We start from the raw sequence: 15167 nt of genomic DNA, 5'->3' as shown, positions 1-15167 counted from the left end.
AATGCTTTCGTTTTTTCAGTTTCTGAGTGTGCATTGTTGTTCAGTCGCTCGGTTGTGTCTGATTCTTTGAGAGTGTATATTTACTCATTAAATTTTTTTTTTCTGGAGCAATGATTTTCAAAAAGTCAAAACTATTTTCATAATAATTCTAAGACATTAATTTTTTTTCCACTGTATTGACATTGGTACTGATGGTGCAAAAGCAATGTTGTGTAAGATTGCTGGCTGCCTTAGCATGATTTAAGGCAGTGGCACCAAACTCTACTGCCAGTAGCTATTATATTGTTCCCTGCCAGTCACTCACAGTAAAAACCAAAGTAGAATGGAAGAAGCAGCAATTTTGCTTAAGAAAATCATTGATGAAATAGAAACCATTTAATTTTAATAGATTACAGCACTTGAGTATACGTGTCTTTGTTGTTTTGTGACAAAAGAGGAAGCATACATATTGTGTTGGAGAAGACTCTTGAGAGTCCCTTATACTGCAAGGAGATCCAACCAGTCCATTCTAAAGGAGATCAATCCTGGATGTTCATTGGAGGGACTGATGCTAAAGCTGAAACTGCAATACTTTGGCCACCTCATGCGACGAGTTGACTCACTGGAAAAGACTCTGATGCTGGGAAAGGTTGGGGGCGGTAGGAGAAGGGGACGACGGAGAATGAGATGGCTGGATGGCATCACCGACTCTGTGCACATGAGTTTGAGTGTACTCCGGGAGTTGGTGATGGACAGGGAGGCCTGGTGTGCTGTGATTCATGGGGTCCTGGAGAGTCGGACACGACTGAGCGACTAAACTGAACTGAGACTGAAGCAGGATAATTGTCTCAAGGGAAAATACTTGTGCAGTTGTTTGGGTTTTCAGTGGAACTAGTTGCTTTTTTCATGGAAAGCCATTTTACTTCAAAGAATGGCTGACAGACTATTATTACTCAGATTTGGGTGTTTGATAGACGTTTCAACAACATAGCTTGAAGCAAAAAGAACTGACAGTGTTTGTTACCAGCAATAAGATTTGAGCTTTTGAACAAAAATTAGAATTTTGGGAAATTTGTGTTTGCCACTTTGAGCTTCACAGCTTCCCATACTCAAAGACTTTTCTGATAAGATTTTTGGTGGTATTAACAATGTGATTTTTTTATATTAAAAAAGTGACTCCACATTTGTAAGATCTGTATAATTCAATGAAAGAGTATTTCTGTATTATCAAAGTGTGGCAAAATATTATGAATGTATTAAAGTGCACGGTAGACCAGCTTTAATTTAGACGAAAAATTCACTGATAGTTTCAGATTCCAGGGTGCAGCTTTAAGAAACTATCACTAGTTGAGTTTGATGTAGTATCCATAATTACATGAAAAGATGTTCATATGCAAAAGATGAAGATGTTCCTCCTGTTTCCTATTACATTTCTGTAATTAGGTCAGATTTTCCTCACATACTCCAATCTAAACAATAGATTCTAAAAGAGCAAAGGCAAAAGCAGGTATTTGTATCCAGCAGTCTCCTACTAAACCAGACATTAAGGAGATGTGTGACTGTACAACTGTGTCAGTCTTCTCATTACAAGTTTTTGTTCAGAAAACATAGTTATTTTTCATAAATACACATTACCTGTGCTATTGCATAATGGGTTATTTAATAAGTTAATAACTATTAAAGAGCTTTTCAGTGTTGATTTACAACGTGGTAAATATCAGTATCTATAACCCACCTTAATGAAAAGCTGGTTAAGGTTCTTAAATTTTAAGTGTATTAAAGGGACCCGAAGACCAAAACATTTTAGAACTGCTTTAGAAAGTGACTGGGGATCATACATTTATTATCCATCAGATTAAATGAAGACTCTGTAGTACTCAGATTAGATTTTGAAACCATTTGAAACATGGTGCATCTAACATTGAGATCAAAGACAGAACAAGGTACTAGGACAAATGTGAAACCAGAAGGATACTAGGAGGTCAGATGAGAAGAGCGAGTTATTCTAGACTCTAAACCCAGGCAGCTGAATCCTGTCTCCTAAAACTTTCTCCCTAAGTGGGATGGTTTTCAGGGCTTCTCTGGCTTTCTTAGCTATTTCTTTTCAAATAGTATTTCTCTGAGAACTTTGCTGAATGTTTAATTTGTAAATGAACAAGATTTAGGGAACCATCGCTGTGACAGGAACTCCTGGTAATAGCAAAGTCCTGGTTTTGTTACAGGTTTAGTAAATCTTTTCTTCTTAAAACTTAGGGTCTTATGCTTAAAATCCAGGACTTGATAATTTGATTCTTAGTTCTTGTAGTGGCAGGATAACTTGCTTTAAAATATCAAGGAAGAACAAATTTAAAATTTCAAGCTTCAGTATATTCTCTATAACATTAATTGAGCCTGTATATTTTAATGTCCAAATAGATAAGTTTGATTCAGTTGACCCATACCATGTGCTTTTGTGCCTAGATATTATGATAATTCTTGTCCTAATGAAGGACTCCTCCTGACTAGAAACAAACCAGTTGTGCAGATACTTCAAATACAGTGTATTCATTGCTTGGTGGAAGTCTGTATAAGGTACCCAGGTGGCTGGCCTTGGAGATTCTTGGAAGAGTTGAAGAAGCAGTAGTGCTGAACCTGAGATTTGAAAGCCTCCTAGGAATTTGCCTGAAGAATTTCAGGGAGAGCAAACTAAGTTCAGGGAATCTACTCTGTGTAGAGGCATTATGGCATTAGAAAGTTAAGCTTGTACACATGGAACTCTGCTTAGTGTTACGTGGCATCCAGGATGGGAGGGGAATTTAGGGGAGAATGGACACTTGTGTATGTATGGCTGAGTCCCTTCTCTCTTCACCTGAAACAGTCACAACATCATTAATCAGCTATACCCCAGGACAAAATGAAAAGTTTTTTTTTTTTTTTAAAGTTATTGCTTGTTTTGGAAAGTAGCAGTAGTCTTCTTGAAGTGTCCAGTGGAAGGATGGGTGGTAGAAGATAGAACAGGACGGGGAGATAGGGACTGGATCTAAGAACCTCTGTGTCATGCAAACGCTTTCTCTTTTTATTTGGTAGGCTACAAAGAAATTTTGAGCAGGGATTAACAGGCTGTGAATATAGTATTTTGGAAGATGTGAATCTGGTAGTATTAGGTCAGAGGAGGTTAGATCAGAGGAAAGAGTGGAGGTTGGAGGCAGGGGAGACCATACAGAGGCTGCCCCAAGAGTGAGGACTGGATTTGATGTGTAGTAGGCAGTTGAATGTAAAGATTTACAAGTTGGGTAAGATAGGTTTGGGTTAATGCCATGCTACAAGGCAGTGCCAAATAAAAGATATGCTAAAGGAATTATTAAGCTAAATGTAAAATTCTGTGTACATTTTTTTTTTGCCTTGTTGTATTCTTTGTATCCTCAAGACTGTAAAGAATCCTGTCTTTGTGAGGTGTATCATTCAAAGGAAGTCATCTGTCAGCAACCTACCCATTCATTTCATTTGTGCTCCTACCATACATATTCTGTCATTATTACATTTCCAATATTTTGGCAATGTTGTAATTAAAAATTAAAGTTTATAAGCAGTCATAAATATTCTAATGGGCACTGTGTACAGATATTTTACTCAATTTTTGTGTAATTGCACCTGCCAAGTTATTTTCTTTATTACAGAAGGTTATTCTAGACTTTTTGGGTTTGTGAATTTCTGCCTGTATTGAAGTAACAGGTCAGTTTAGAATAAAATAAGGTGAATTGTACCAGAATTTGCTGTCAGGAAGAAGAAGTCTCTTGTTTTCTTTTCTGTCCTCTAGTCTGCTAACTTGAATTTTATCCTTTTCTCACTAAAATGCTTCCACTGAGAAGGACGTAAACGTAAAAAGCACAAAAAACATTTTAAGAAACCTTTTAAAGGTCTCGATCGCTCAAAAGGTAGGTAAAAGTGGTTTTTATGCCATGTGTTGTTTATACACATTGCCACTTGATTTCTGTCTTCAAAGGTAAAATAAATGTTAGATTATGATGTAACTTCAAAATAAGTATTAGGGATTTCCCTGTTGATATCGTGGCTGAAAATAAGTTTTAAGTTGGAAATACATATTAAAATCTAAAAGCAAGGAATAGGTTGTAATTCCCGTTAAGTAGTACTTTAGCTATCCTTTGATCATTGATTATGAATTATGTGATAATTTCAACTCTTGAACTTGTATTTTTCTATTTTTTATAGATAAACCGAAAGAAGCCAAAAAGGATACATTTTTGGAAAAATTGGCAACTCAAGTAATTAAAAATGTACAAGTAAAAATCACAGACATTCACATTAAATATGAAGATGATGTAAGTAGTTTACTTGGTATAAGTTAGTAATTGTGTGTTTTATGACATTAATTATTATTAATTATTGATTCGCCCATCCATGGCAGTTTTAAATCCCAGATTAAGTTTTTCCTGATTAGTACACTACCATGTCTCCTTACTAGCATTAAGCTTTTTTCATTAAATGTGTAAATATGTCATAAACCATCATATGTTTCTTTCTAAAGCTAATTTAAGAGATTTTTGGATTTTCCTTTATTATTTATTTTGAATTTTGTTTAAAGACTTAGACTGATAAAGCTTTAAGGAACTACTGTGTTTTTTTTTTTTTTTATAAAGGCAAAAAAATTGGTTCCCAGAGGTAATGAAGTAATCGGTTGCAATGGTGGTTGGTAGAAAGGGAACTAAATCCCAGGTCACTTGGCTGCTAGTCTCATGTCCTTTACATTCTACCACACAGGATTTTAGCACACACAGCTACTCACATACACATGGAGCAGTGTTTAGAAACCACTTTACTAAAAGCTTAATGTTGGTTGATTAAGAGCTATTTGATTGCTGCTAAGCTGCTGCTGCTAAGTCACTTCAGTCGTGTCCGACTCTGTGTGACCCCATAGACGGCAGCCCACCAGGCTCCCCTGTCCCTGGGATTCTCCAGGCAAGAACACTGGAGTGGGTTGCCATTTCCTTCTCCAATGTGTGAAAGTGAAAAGTGAAAGTGAAGTCGCTCAGTCATGTCTGACTTGTAGCGACCCCATGGACTGCAGCCTACCAGGCTCCTCCGTCCATGGGATTTTCTAGGCAAGAGTACTGGAGTGGCTTGCCATTGCCTTCTCCGAGCTATTTGATTAATTTTAATTAAAACATAATCAATATTTTAACTTAATATGCATTGCTTTGTCTTGAAGTTTGAAGCATAAATGAAAAGCCTTCAATTTTTTCATTTACATAACAAATTGGAAATGCTTTTCATCTTTTCCAAAAATGAGTTTGCTTTCTGTTTTTAGTTTGCTTTAAGTTTAGATTACGTTTAAAGTCATACTGCCATATAGGGATTTTATTTTACTTTCCTGATAAGTCCTTCTTTTCAGTTCATATTCAGTAAGATACACTTGTAGTTTTTCAAGATATACCATCTCCGTCTTATACTAACTTTATGTTTTGGTTTTCTATAGTCGTTAGACTGAATTTTGCTAACAAACAAATGTCTGAAAAACCTAGCTCATCATTAGACTGAAATTTTTTTTTTGGCTGTGTTGAGTCTTCATTGCTGCACAGGCTTTTCTCTAGTTGTGGTGAGCAGAGGCTACTCTCTAGTTGCGTGCTTGGGCTTCTCATTGCAGTGGCATCTCTTGCTGTGGAGCGTGGGCTCTGGGGTGTGCAGGCTTCAGTAGTTGCAGCACATGGGCTCAGTAGTTGCGGCTCCTGGCTCTAGTGCACAGGCTCAGTAGTTGTGGCACACAGGCTTAGTTGCTCCATAGCATGTGGGATCTTCCTGGATCAGGGATGGATCTCACGTCTCCTGCATTGGCAGGTGAATTCTTTACTGCTGAGGCACCTGGAAAGTCCAGTAGACAGAATTTTACAAACAAACGTCTAAAAAGCCTAACTCATAAATTGCCTTGTTTAAAACAAACTTAGAACTCAACTTGTCATGGAAGTAAAAGAATTATTCTTAAAGCCAGTGGTATGTTGTTGAATAATAATCTCAGCTTTAAAAATTTTTAAATTTTTAATTGAAGGATAATTGCTTTACAATATTGTGTTGGTTTCTGCCAAACATCAACATGAATCAGCCATAGGTATATCTGTGTCCCTTCCCTCTTGACCCTCCCTCCCACTTTCAGCTTAAACCTAAACTAAGCTTTTCTACTGAACAAGTACAATTTGAAAGGTATGTTATTTCTTTCTCTTTAATGAAAAAATTCAGAGATGCACACGAGTGGGACAAGGAATATCAATTACATTTAAGTTGGTGTCAGTGACAAAATATATTAAAATAATCTACAGAAAAAATTAAAAGCACAAAGGGATCTTCCTTGTATCTTGCCTCTTTCGGTGTGATTACCTTAATTATTGTGTGTGGAAGGATAGTTAAAAATATAGAAATAAGGGTAGGGGGAGTGTAATTTATTATAAAGATATTCTTTGTATGAGAGCAGTAATTTGTGCGTAGTGCATTAGCAGCTGAGGAGTTGTGTTTTATTAAAGTTCCTTCTGAAATAGCTGCAAGTTATTTTGAGCTTGATATCCATAGGCCTGAAAAGATGAATATGGGAATAAAGGAAATATATTTTGCCACAAACCGTAATATATCTGATTTTAAAAACAAAGCTCAAAACTCATGCTTTATAGCTATACCAGATCATGGTTTTCCTGTTTGAGAAGGGTGTATGTGACTCAAGTCCCTGATGGACGATTTAGAACATTATATGATTTTTCTCTTGTCTCTAGTTTCTCTATTTTCTTTCGTGACCAAAAAACACTAAGTTTTGTACATCTCTGAGATGTCAAAAACAAAGTCATCATACACACAATGGCACAGTTTAAGCACTGTGTATAAATATTACTTAGATATTGAAGATGAGAAATAGATCAGTTTAATAATGGCAGATTTTGGGTTAAGGGGTTGAGGAAATTAAATATTAAGGATCTTGAGCATCTTCTAACAAACATTTTTTTGAAATGTCATTGGAAATTAAAGGTGTAAAGAGACAGTTCACATTTCTAAATGTGAAAATCTTTTAAAAATAATTTAGTGGCACTGTTTTATCTGCAACTCCTTGTTTTACTTATCTATGGAGAACATCTTGAGTGGTGTACATAAAGAGATTGTCTCTTTTAAACTACCTGGACAGGAATCTGTTCAGTCCTAGTTAGTGAGTGTTCTCACTTCTAGTAAAAAAATAGTTCCACTGGGAAAGTATCATGTTAGTGTCATGCCTGCAAACTATGGAAAATCTCAGCCATGGTAGTGCCTTCCTTCCCTTTCTTCTCCACAAATCCATTTGTGTTGTGTAACATAACTGTAAATTCATTGTCTTATGTTGCCTGTTGTAGAGTGTAAGATGGATTTACCCTCACTATGAGTGTATTTTAATGTCACTTTTTTTCTTTGATAGATATCAGATCCAAAGCGGCCTCTTTCATTTGGTGTCACACTGGGAGAACTTAGTCTATTGGTAAAGTTGGCCTTATTTAAAATTTCTGTGGAATCTGTAAAATATTATTCTCAGGGTGAATTTCCTAAAATCAGCTATTGCTGCAAAGAGCTGTTTTGTTTTTATGTGTAACCTTTCTACAGCTTTTCAAGAAATTTACAATTTTAGCGATACTTTTATTATATTCTCTAATTATTTTGATTTCTTTGAATTTAGCAAATATAAAAATATTAAGAACAAGTGTTTGGAAAGTCTTAAAAGCTGTATCTTAAATGTGTAGTAAATTAGGGGAAGATAGATTTCCATAGAGTCAAGTTCTTATCCATGGTATAATTTCTAAATAACTTGTACATGTGTATCTGTTTATATGTATGTATATATGTGTTTATTATATTGAAATGTACATAAGATAATTTATTTCGATTAAGTATTTTACAATGCAGTTTGTTTTTTCTTTTACGGTTCTTAGTATATAGAGTGGGTATATCCTGGTTGGCCATTTTTTTTGTTTTCTATTGTGGACAACTAAGTGGTAGGAAACATGTTTTAAAGTTAAGGACAGTGAGCAGTAAATCACATTGGGTATATTTTTGCCTTTTGATTAGTTATGTGAAGAGGGCCTTAGGAGGGAAAGAAGACGAAGGAAAAAGGAAAGAGAAGTAGTCTATTAAACAGAAAAAGGTCTTTGTTCCATGGATTCCTTAAGAATGATACATGCATACAGAGAAGTAGAGATATACATCAGTTGAAGATCAAAGGAAAAAAAATTAACAGGTATTGGAGAAACAAAAGAAAGGGAGTCAAGGAATCTAGTGTTCAATGCACTATTTATCCTCTGCTTGTCTCCAAAATAAATTTGAAGTAGCTTTCAATAAAAAAGAAATAATACTGTCATACTTTTGAAGAACCAGAATCTGTGTTCTGGAAGGTAGAGGCATAACCGTTCCAGAAAAATGACACTAACAATATTACTCATAAGAAAGGTCAGTATTTAATATTGAGCTTCTAGCAGACCGAATGAAAAACACAAAATAGTCATGTGACTTACTTTGCATTGACTGGTAACAGGAGTACTGGGGCATAAGGATGATGTATAGTCGTTTCCCTAGTGTGTACTCTTGTTTGATCCTCTGTATCTTTCCTCAGATTTTTCATATGGTTTTCTTTGCCTGTGTTACTCTTTTCCCTTAAACTGCCTGGTGATTCTATTCAGGTTTTAATATTTCCTTGAGATATGACTGTTTCTCTCTCTCTCTCTCTTTTTTAACTTCACTCTTAGAATTTACTATTCCTTTTTTTTTTTTTAATACTCCTCTTTATATTTTATCAAAGCACCTGTGACACCTTACTGTTCTGGTTACCATGTTGGTTTCCTTCTATCCAACCTCCATTCATTGATACAATAGTACCTGTATTTTAGTGTTTTTGTGATGATTTAATTAAATAGTTTGAATAAAGTATTTGGCACATTGGCTCAATTTCTGCTTCAACTACTCCATTGACTATTGTAACAACAATAATAGCAGACTCACCTTTTTCTGTATCTGTATCTTTCCTTTTTTCCATCTTTTCAAATGCAAACTAACTCTTAAATCTTAGATAATCTCCCCACCTCTGACTGGATCCCATCCTCTCCCATGTCCTTAGGAGCCTTTTCCCGACTTTCTCTCCTTCTCTTCTATTCTCTTCTACCTTTTGTCCTTTCTTCCTTATTTCTGTCAATTTCCTTTTCTTTCCTAAATCTTCAACTCTTTTTCCCTGCCCACCTCTGTCTTCTAACCATTTAAGCACATTTAAGTCTCTCCTTTATATTAAAATTAAAAAGCCTCTCCTTAACCTCCTTTCACTCCACTCAGCCACATCTAACTACTGCCTAGCTAGCTCTTTTTTTTTTGTTGTTCATACCCACTCTCAGACACAAAATAGCTCAGTAAATTATTTTCTGGATGAATGAACTCAATTAAATTAGAACCTCCTCAATTCTCTTTTTCACTGTTCCTTTGATTTTGTAATATATGTATGTGAAAAACAAGTAACTCACATTAGCTGGTGTTAACTAGATGTCTTGTTATTTCTAAGTTATTTTGTTATGGTTATTAGAGCACTGTTTTGTGATACATATACTTCATTTCACAGTTATTCTTTTTGTTTTGTTTTGTTTTAGACTGCAAACAAACACTGGACACCGTGCATATTAAATGAAGCAGAAAAAATTATATACAAGGTATTAGACTAGACTTTTTAATCTAGTTATATTCCTAAGTACAAACATTTAATGTATTTTCTTCAAGAAACCTTGACAGAGCAGAATATACCATTGGAATGGGAGTTGAAAGTTTAGGGTTTAGTTTTGGCTCAGCTACTTACTATGTTACCTTTTAAAATCACTTACCTATTCTGAGGTTTAGATTCTTCACCTTGAATATAAAGAAACTGGATAAAATTAGTATTTCCCAAATTGTATTTGATGGGGCATTAGATAATTTAGATAATATTAGATTTGTTGAAAAAATATTCTCTGGTCAAGTAAGATTACTGACTAAAACAGAAAGCTGTTTATAGTTAGACAGATGTATTTTATTTTGTTTTAAACTCCAGGATTTCACAATACTTTAAATATGCTAATAAACACTTCGAATCTTCCAAAGGGATATTTTGTATGTACCTTTCTCCACCTTTGTTGATCATAGAATCCTCTTCCCTTCACCCTTCCTTTGAAACAACCATTTGTATTCATTGGAGGAATCATGTCTTTCTTATTCATTGAAATACTTACAGAGTCTGTTAAATACTAAATTCTCAATAAATATTTGATCGTTGAATGAGTAAATCCCCTTGGGAACAGTGTTCCTGCAAGCACAATTCAGCAAATGCTGGATTAATAAGTGTTAGTCGCTTAGTCATGTCTGAATCTGTGGACCGTATGGACTGTAGTCCGCCAGGCTCCTCTGTCCATGGAATTGTCCAGGCAAGAATAATGGAGTGGATAGCCATTTCCTTCTCCAGGAGATCTTCCTGACCCTCAAATTGAACCTAGGTCTCCTGGGTTGCAGGCAGATTTTTTTTTTACCATTTGAGCCACTAAGGAAGCCCAGATTAATAATAAAGTCTCTGAATAACATATATACGTTTTCCTCCACTTTTGCATTATCTTCTTCCCTTTAAAAGTTCACAATGACAATTGGATGATTTTGGTATTGGTATAGTGAGCATGAGAATGTTCTTGTAACATTGATACATAACTTCAATTTGTTAGTTGCCTGATCTTTTCCACTTTTTCTTTTACAGCTGGTACGACTTGATAGTCTCAGTGCCTACTGGAATGTTAACTGCATCATGTCTTACCAGGGATCAAGGGAACAGATCTTGGTAATTTCCGTTTGTCCCCTGAATAGCTGACTGTACTCCTGAGATTCATTTTACATACGAGGTCTCTAATGAGGACAAGATACTGGTCTTTTGCTTAAGTTGTAACTAAGTCAGAAGTGTGCAACACAGTTTTTGGAATGGACTCTGTCTTAAAAATAGCACTTTTGTTTTTGAAGGTCTTTGTGACATCTTTCACTTGACAGTGAGTAAGACGAGAACCTATACTATCAAATTAAAACTGGATTTATGGTTTTTCACACTCATTTTAATAGCATTCTGGTTGCATTGTGAAGTTTCATATGAGATGAGTACTTGAAGAGGATTGTAAAGAAAGAAGATACCTATTAGATTTTAAAAAATGCATCCGTAGCATATGTTTTAAGCATTTACAGTGATGCATCATAGTGAATGATTGATTCAAAACTAAGCATGCTAAGTCATGTCTTAAAGCTAAGCAGTCTTAGTCATGTTTATTTACTTAGAAGAACAGTTGAATTTTCTGAACTAAATTAATTCCAAGATTCTGTCTTTTATTTCTCAGAAAGATTCTGTAATGGTTAATTTGCCTTTGTCTGGAAAGTGATTGAGATCCTAATTTATGAACGTGTGTGTGTACACGTTATATACATTTTAAGTCAGAGTGGAACAGTCTTATGTTGTTTCTAGGTACTTAGAATTTATAAAAATTATCTACTGAAGTAATATTTAAAGAAATATATCTGTAAATAGTGCTCAGTGTGTTTTTCTTATGGACTAATAATTACAAAGTTGGAAATAAAGATATTGATTTGGAACCATATTTTATGTGTGTGTGTGTGTGTCAGGGGTGCTGAGAATGTATGCATTTTCTTTTTCATTCTCATATCATTCAAATTTTTTATTTAGGATCAGCTGAAGAGTGAAATTCTTACAAGTAACAATATACCCCCAAACCATCAATACAGTAAGTAATGGTAAAAGTTTAATGTATGTTATAGGAAACATGGAATTAAATACTTTATTTTAATATACTTTTTCTGAGAATGTTATTTTGACAAAGAGAAAGTTTTAATTTTATATGTTAGTGTCATGACACAGCATATTCGGCATATGTTTTAGTATTTGGAAATAGATTGTAACACTTACACCACTGGAGAGTGAGAGAGAAGGGCACTGTGGTAGTTCACTCCCAACAGCCAACCCCCTTGACCTCCATGTTCTTTTCCCTATCATGTTATGTCTACTTTGTTTTAGGAATTAGATTTTCTTTTCTTTTCTTTGTTTAATAAAGAAATCTCTGAGGTCTTGATATTCAGGTTACCTTGAACATGTCAGTATTGTAGTGTTAAGACAAACTACTCCAGAGATTTTTAAAAAATGAAGTATAGATGATTGTAGCCTCCCAGGTGGCACAGTGGTAAAAAATCTGCCTCCCAATGCAAGAGATGTAGGAGTTGCAGGTTCGATCCCTGGATCAGGAAGATCCCTTGGAGCAGGAAATGGCAACCCTCTCCAGTGTTCTTGCCTGGGAAATTCCATGGACAGAGGAATCTGGTGGGGTACAGTCCATGGGATTGCAAAGAGTTGACATGACTGAGCATGCATGCATGTATGCACATAGTTGATTTATAGTATTATGTTAGTTTCAGGTATACAAAGTACAGATAATGTGTTTTTACAGATTATATTCCATTATGGATTTTTATAAGATATTGGGTCTAATTCCCTGTGCTATCCAGTAAATCCTTATTGCTTATCTGTTTTATGTGTTGTGGATTGTACCTGTTAATCACATACCCTAATTTGTCCCTTCTCCTCTTTGGTAGCCACAATTTTATTTTCTACATCTGTGAGTCTGTGTCTGTTTTGCATATTCAGTCATTTGTGTTATATTTTAGATTCCTTTTATAAGTTCAGTTCAGTTGCTCAGTCGTGTCCGACTCTCCGCGACCCCATGAATCACAGCACGCCAGGCCTCCCTGTCCATCACCAACTCCCGGAGTACACTCAAACTCATGTCCATAGAGTCGGTGATGCCATCCAGCCATCTCATTCTCCGTCGTCCCCTTCTCCTCCTGCCCCCAACCTTTCCCAGCATCAGAGTCTTTTTCCAGTGAGTCAACTCGTTGCATGAGGTGGCCAAAGTATAATATTTGTCTTTGTCTTATTTCACTAAGCATAATATTCGAAGTTCATCCATATTGCTACATATGGCAGTATTTCATTCTTTTTTATGGCTGAGTAATATTCCATTGTATATACGTACCATATTTTAATCTATTCCTCTCTTGATGGGCATTTGGGTAGCTGGAATGTCTTGGCTGTTGTAAATAGTGCTGCTGTGAACATTGGGGTGCATGTGTCTTTTCAAATTAGTGTTTTTATTTTTTCAGGATATATATACCCAGAAGTGGAATTGCTGGGTCATACGGTAGTTCTATTTTTAGTTTTTTAAGGAACCTCAGTACTATTTTCAATAGTGACTGCACCAGTTTACATTTCCCATTGACAATGCACAAGGATTCCCTTTTCTTCACATTCTCTCCCAACGTTTGTTATTTGTAAACTTTTTGATGGTAGTCATTCTGACAGATATGGAGAGTAAACTCACTGTTGTTTTGATTTGAATTTCTCCAGAGATCTTTTCTGTTTCTTGGCAGCCTCACCTTTGTTTATTTTTAAGTAGATCTCTAACAAAGCTGCCTGTATATTATTTATCCCTTTCATTTTCTCTGCTATTCTTTTGTATACATTTAGTGTACCTCTTTATGTTTCTTCTCAGTTTTTATGCCCATGTTCTTCTATATACCATACTCCCCTGGGTCACTATTGTTTTATTTTTATTCTTTTATAGCTAACTGCCTTAAAATGGAGAGTTGGCACTTTCTCTTTATGTCCCCAAGCATGTCTATTTAATGATGGCAAAGCTTTCTTTCAGATGCTGTTAGTTTGTGAGAGCATTTAGTTTCATTCATGATAGAACTTGTTCAGAAAAACCTGCAGCTTTATTCTTGGGCATGTTTCAATTACAAATAACCTCTAAATAAGTTAAAAATTTTTATATAGTCTTATGCATATTATAAATACTATAAGATATCACAATTTATATAGTTTTAATACTGTTCAAAATTATAATTTATTACATTACTTTGCTCTGTCATATTCCCTTATACTCGTTTTTATACTACTTCTTAACTTCAAGAATATTGTCGTCTTTTGAGTCTAAAACTATATATGTAATAATCATTTTGAAAATTATAAAGTAGTAGGCAATTTTTTTCTGGGTAATATGAATTTTATTCATGATTCTGTTCCTAAATTCTAGCTATGATTAAATAAGATGAAAATTAATCAAGTTTTGTTTCCTGTCTTGTATTGGTATTTTTTGTGGGGCCATATCAGGCAATAATGATTATTTTTTAAAAATTTTTATCGGAGTATAGTTGATTTACAATGTTTTGTTAGTTTCATGTATACAGCAAAGTGAATCAGTTATATATATATATTACCACGTTTTTTAGATTCTTTTCCCATATAAACCATTACAGAGTATTGAGCAGAGTTCCCTGTGCTATACAGTAGGTCCTTATTAGTTATCTGTTTTATATAGTATAGTAATGAGTATATGTGTCAGTCTCAATCTCTGAATTTATCCATACCCTTGTATTAGTATTTTTAATTAATAATAAAATCATTAAATATCTTGCAGCAAGGAAGAGAAACATAGTTTTACACAGACTTTAAATAATCAAGATTAGACTGTGTATATTTTGTGCATTTCTTACTTAGAAGCATAGAACACCATCTTCTTCCTTGGAGATTCCACTTTTACCATTGAGTTTGGGAATTCTTATTATGTAGATAAATAGATGCTTAAATAGTTTTTGGTGGTGATTTTCTTTTTTTTAACATTTTTAAAAATTATTTTTGATCATTTTTTTTTACTTTCAGGATAACAGTGTTCTCATAATTATTTACAGTTGTTCATAGGTAAGGGCATATAAACACATCTTATGTCTTCCCATGTTGTGTAAGTTTTCCAGCCAATATCAGCCTCTGCAAAACTCTACATGAATCCTTATGCAGAAACAGAGCTCAAAACACCTAAACTTGATTGGAACATAGAAGTACAAAATATTGCTATTGAACTGACCAAACCTCAGGTAAGATTCATTTAAATACTTACAGCTTTGACCAGCCTTGAATCTCAACAGCTTTTGTCCTCTGTGACTATTCCTTCTTCACTGCTCTGGTGGTTCTTTTGGTTTGTTATTGTAGAGTTTTGACTCCTAAAAATAGATTATATGTATATTTTTAAAAGACAGTAAATACCAAATATAAGAAATAGTTTTCTTTCATGTTTTCTGATTTTTACCTTATT

General features: G+C 34.7%; 1 protein-coding gene across 1 annotated transcript in view; it reads left to right on the top strand.

Annotated features, from left to right (window-relative positions):
- The window catches only part of VPS13C (vacuolar protein sorting 13 homolog C), a 181163-nt gene that overhangs the window by 28496 nt on the left and 137500 nt on the right, over positions 1–15167 (top strand). Inside the window, exons 6-11 of the mRNA XM_055437136.2 lie at positions 4189–4298; positions 7400–7459; positions 9603–9662; positions 10727–10807; positions 11693–11750; positions 14822–14949. Of these exons, the coding sequence (XP_055293111.2) occupies positions 4189–4298; positions 7400–7459; positions 9603–9662; positions 10727–10807; positions 11693–11750; positions 14822–14949 (497 nt within the window). The remainder of the gene's footprint in view (positions 1–4188; positions 4299–7399; positions 7460–9602; positions 9663–10726; positions 10808–11692; positions 11751–14821; positions 14950–15167) is intronic.

Source organism: Moschus berezovskii, chromosome 9 (assembly GCF_049115385.1).
Source record: "Moschus berezovskii isolate FMDL1 chromosome 9, NW_MosBer_1.0, whole genome shotgun sequence".
In the NCBI taxonomy this organism is placed as follows: domain Eukaryota; kingdom Metazoa; phylum Chordata; class Mammalia; order Artiodactyla; family Moschidae; genus Moschus; species Moschus berezovskii.
This window is presented reverse-complemented; position numbering and strand designations above follow the sequence as displayed.